Raw genomic sequence first — 2,822 nt, 5'->3', positions numbered from 1 at the left:
TACTTTTTGTTTATAAACTCATTTTTTTATTATTCATTATTGAAAAGCTCCTCTGTAACACAACCATGGCAACACAACTTTCAAATGCTGAACATAACGATTATTTGAAAACAAAATTTCCTTAAATTTATCACCCTCTGCTGAATCTCCTACAAAATTATCCAGATTAGCTGTATCGGTAGGATCGCATAAAACTGCACCCATAACAGTTGTAACAGTGACAAAACCTAAAACGAAAGCAATGTAACATTAATAAAAAGGTATTATTACTTGACACTATCAATTTCTTACCCCATATTCCATACTTAATTAAAGCTGTGTGTATATCACGTAATTTGGGCAGAGGTTTTGTGTATTTTAATAATTGTAGATGATGAATTAAATTATCGTAATAATACTTTATCATGTAATCAAATTGCTGAACTTTTATATCTATGTGAGCCGACGACATTATAAAATACATAAGATCTTGGGCTGGAGAACCATAACGTGGCATTTGTAAATCCACCAAATAGGTTTCCTTTAACTTTCCATCTGTGTCATATTGAAACATTATATTGTTGGCCCAACAGTCACCATGATTTAAAACATTAAATTCACTTTCATCTACTAGACACTGTTCGAACATGATATCGGTTACATGGTTTGATACATATTTTAATTGTTCGTGATGTTCATGATGATTTTCTAACTTTTCTACAGTTCTCATTAGATGTGGTGTAGAGCTATCGAACATGGTTTTCATGAAATTTTTGCTTTCCTCCATTAAAAATCCACATAAATAGGGCTTTTCAAACATGCCCTTTTGTTCAACTCTTACGGCGGAGGCAGCATGGAATTGGGCTATTTTCTTTAATACGGCCTTACAATGATCCATATCTAGGCAATCTTGTCTATTGGCATTTCTGAAACCTCTCATCGATAAATCTTCCAACAAAATATATTCCATATCGACTGGTAGCTTATAACCTTTGGCGCCAAACTGTACATCTAGACCGGCATCAGCATAGAGTTTTTCAAATTCCGGTTTAATTTCACGATACATACCAGACTCTGAGATAAACATTTCCCATTTGGCCATTTCATTGCGATACAGTTCTGTATCATGGGCCACTTTCAACATAAATGTTTGACGATGTTGACAACCATTTGTAAGAAGAACATCGGTTTGTACTTTAAGCATGACAGTGGCATAATTTTCACCGGGAGCCAAGGCGGGAAAAACTTTAAATTCTTTTATTTCTTGAAAATCTTTTACGGTTTCACGTAAAACGTTTTCAAATAACTTGACCTCAATCCAAGCTGGTATATCTGTATTAGCCATATTGTATGAGTTGCTTAAAAAGTGTGCAAAAATTTATTTAATGCTTGTTGAGAGACCGTTTCTCATTACTGTGTGTTTTCAGTTAAGCCTTTAATCAACGACTGAAAACAAGTATCTGTACGAATATGTTTTTGGAGATACTTATTTCCGACAAACAACTTGTTAAATATAATTTCAATGAGATACGTACGAGTAATGATAATTTGTTTGCATTTATTTTGCGATAAACCTCTTTATGTAATATTTTGAATAAAGCTTTTTTTAAAATAAAACTGTAACATATTTAATTTTAATTAATTCAAATAGTACTTAAGTTAAATTAGTCTGATTCAGATAAGGGAAAACTATGTATTGTTAGGAAATAAATATGTAATTAGAATTGCTTTCCAGGCGGTTAATATTGGTCTTATTAACAATTTTTAATAATAATTCAGAAATAATATACATATTGTATTATAACAAACCTATTCTTCCCACACTTTATTGTAGTCTGACTTCTATATATTTAAATGTTTTAGTTTGGACTATTTAAGAGAGTATTTAAATAATAATTGCCAGTGAGTATTTAATAGGGTATTCATTCGACTAATGATCGTTCGATTAATCGAATAATTTCTTACGAATAATTATTCGAACAATTTAAATATGGCCATTTTCGAATAACGAATAATTCGAACAATTTTATGTAGAATAATCGAATAAAACGAATAAATATTCATATATATTTAAATTTATTAAATTGCTTAAAATTTTTCATAATTTCAAATTTAAATAAGTAATAATGACTCACAAAAATTGTATTGTTTCTGAAATTCGACAAATAACTAAAAACAAAGGGACTTTCCATCACTGTAGATGAGTGTTCCGATAGCTCCTTCACGTCAAGTGAACCAAGTTTTAAAATCGATGTCTTCCGATCGGGATGAAATTTAGAGCTATTGGATAGTAATTCAGATGCAATTTTTCAACAAGATCGGTCCAGAACTGTAATGTCGCTTGCTATGAGAAAATGATTTTATGGAACAAGATTTAAATTTTTATGTTTTCTTTCTAAAAATGATCAAAATGTACTATATTTTGATTATGATAAATAATAAATAATAAATAATAAATAATAAATAATAAATAATAAATAATAAATAATAAATAATAAATAATAAATAATAAATAATAAATAATAAATAATAAATAATAAATAATAAATAATAAATAATAAATAATAAATAATAAATAATAAATAATAAATAATAAATAATAAATAATAAATAATAAATAATAAATAATAAATAATAAATAATAAATAATAAATAATAAATAATAAATAATAAATAATAAATAATAAATAATAAATAATAAATAATAAATAATAAATAATAAATAATAAATAATAAATAATAAATAATAAATAATAAATAATAAATAATAAATAATAAATAATAAATAATAAATAATAAATAATAAATAATAAATAATAAATAATAAATAATAAATAATAAAT

General features: G+C 26.0%; 1 protein-coding gene across 1 annotated transcript; it reads right to left on the bottom strand.

The window, feature by feature from the left end:
* Nucleotides 1-1,438, bottom strand: LOC135948989 (uncharacterized). Its single transcript, XM_065498446.1, has 2 exons — nucleotides 292-1,438; nucleotides 1-227 (listed from the first exon to the last, which is right to left on the bottom strand). Exons 1-2 carry the CDS (start codon nucleotides 1,322-1,324, stop codon nucleotides 37-39), a joined length of 1,224 nt encoding a protein of 407 aa, XP_065354518.1. The 5' UTR covers nucleotides 1,325-1,438; the 3' UTR covers nucleotides 1-36.
* Nucleotides 1,439-2,822: the final 1,384 nt, after the last annotated feature.

Source organism: Calliphora vicina, chromosome 1, assembly GCF_958450345.1.
Source record: "Calliphora vicina chromosome 1, idCalVici1.1, whole genome shotgun sequence".
Classification (NCBI taxonomy): domain Eukaryota; kingdom Metazoa; phylum Arthropoda; class Insecta; order Diptera; family Calliphoridae; genus Calliphora; species Calliphora vicina.
This window is presented reverse-complemented; position numbering and strand designations above follow the sequence as displayed.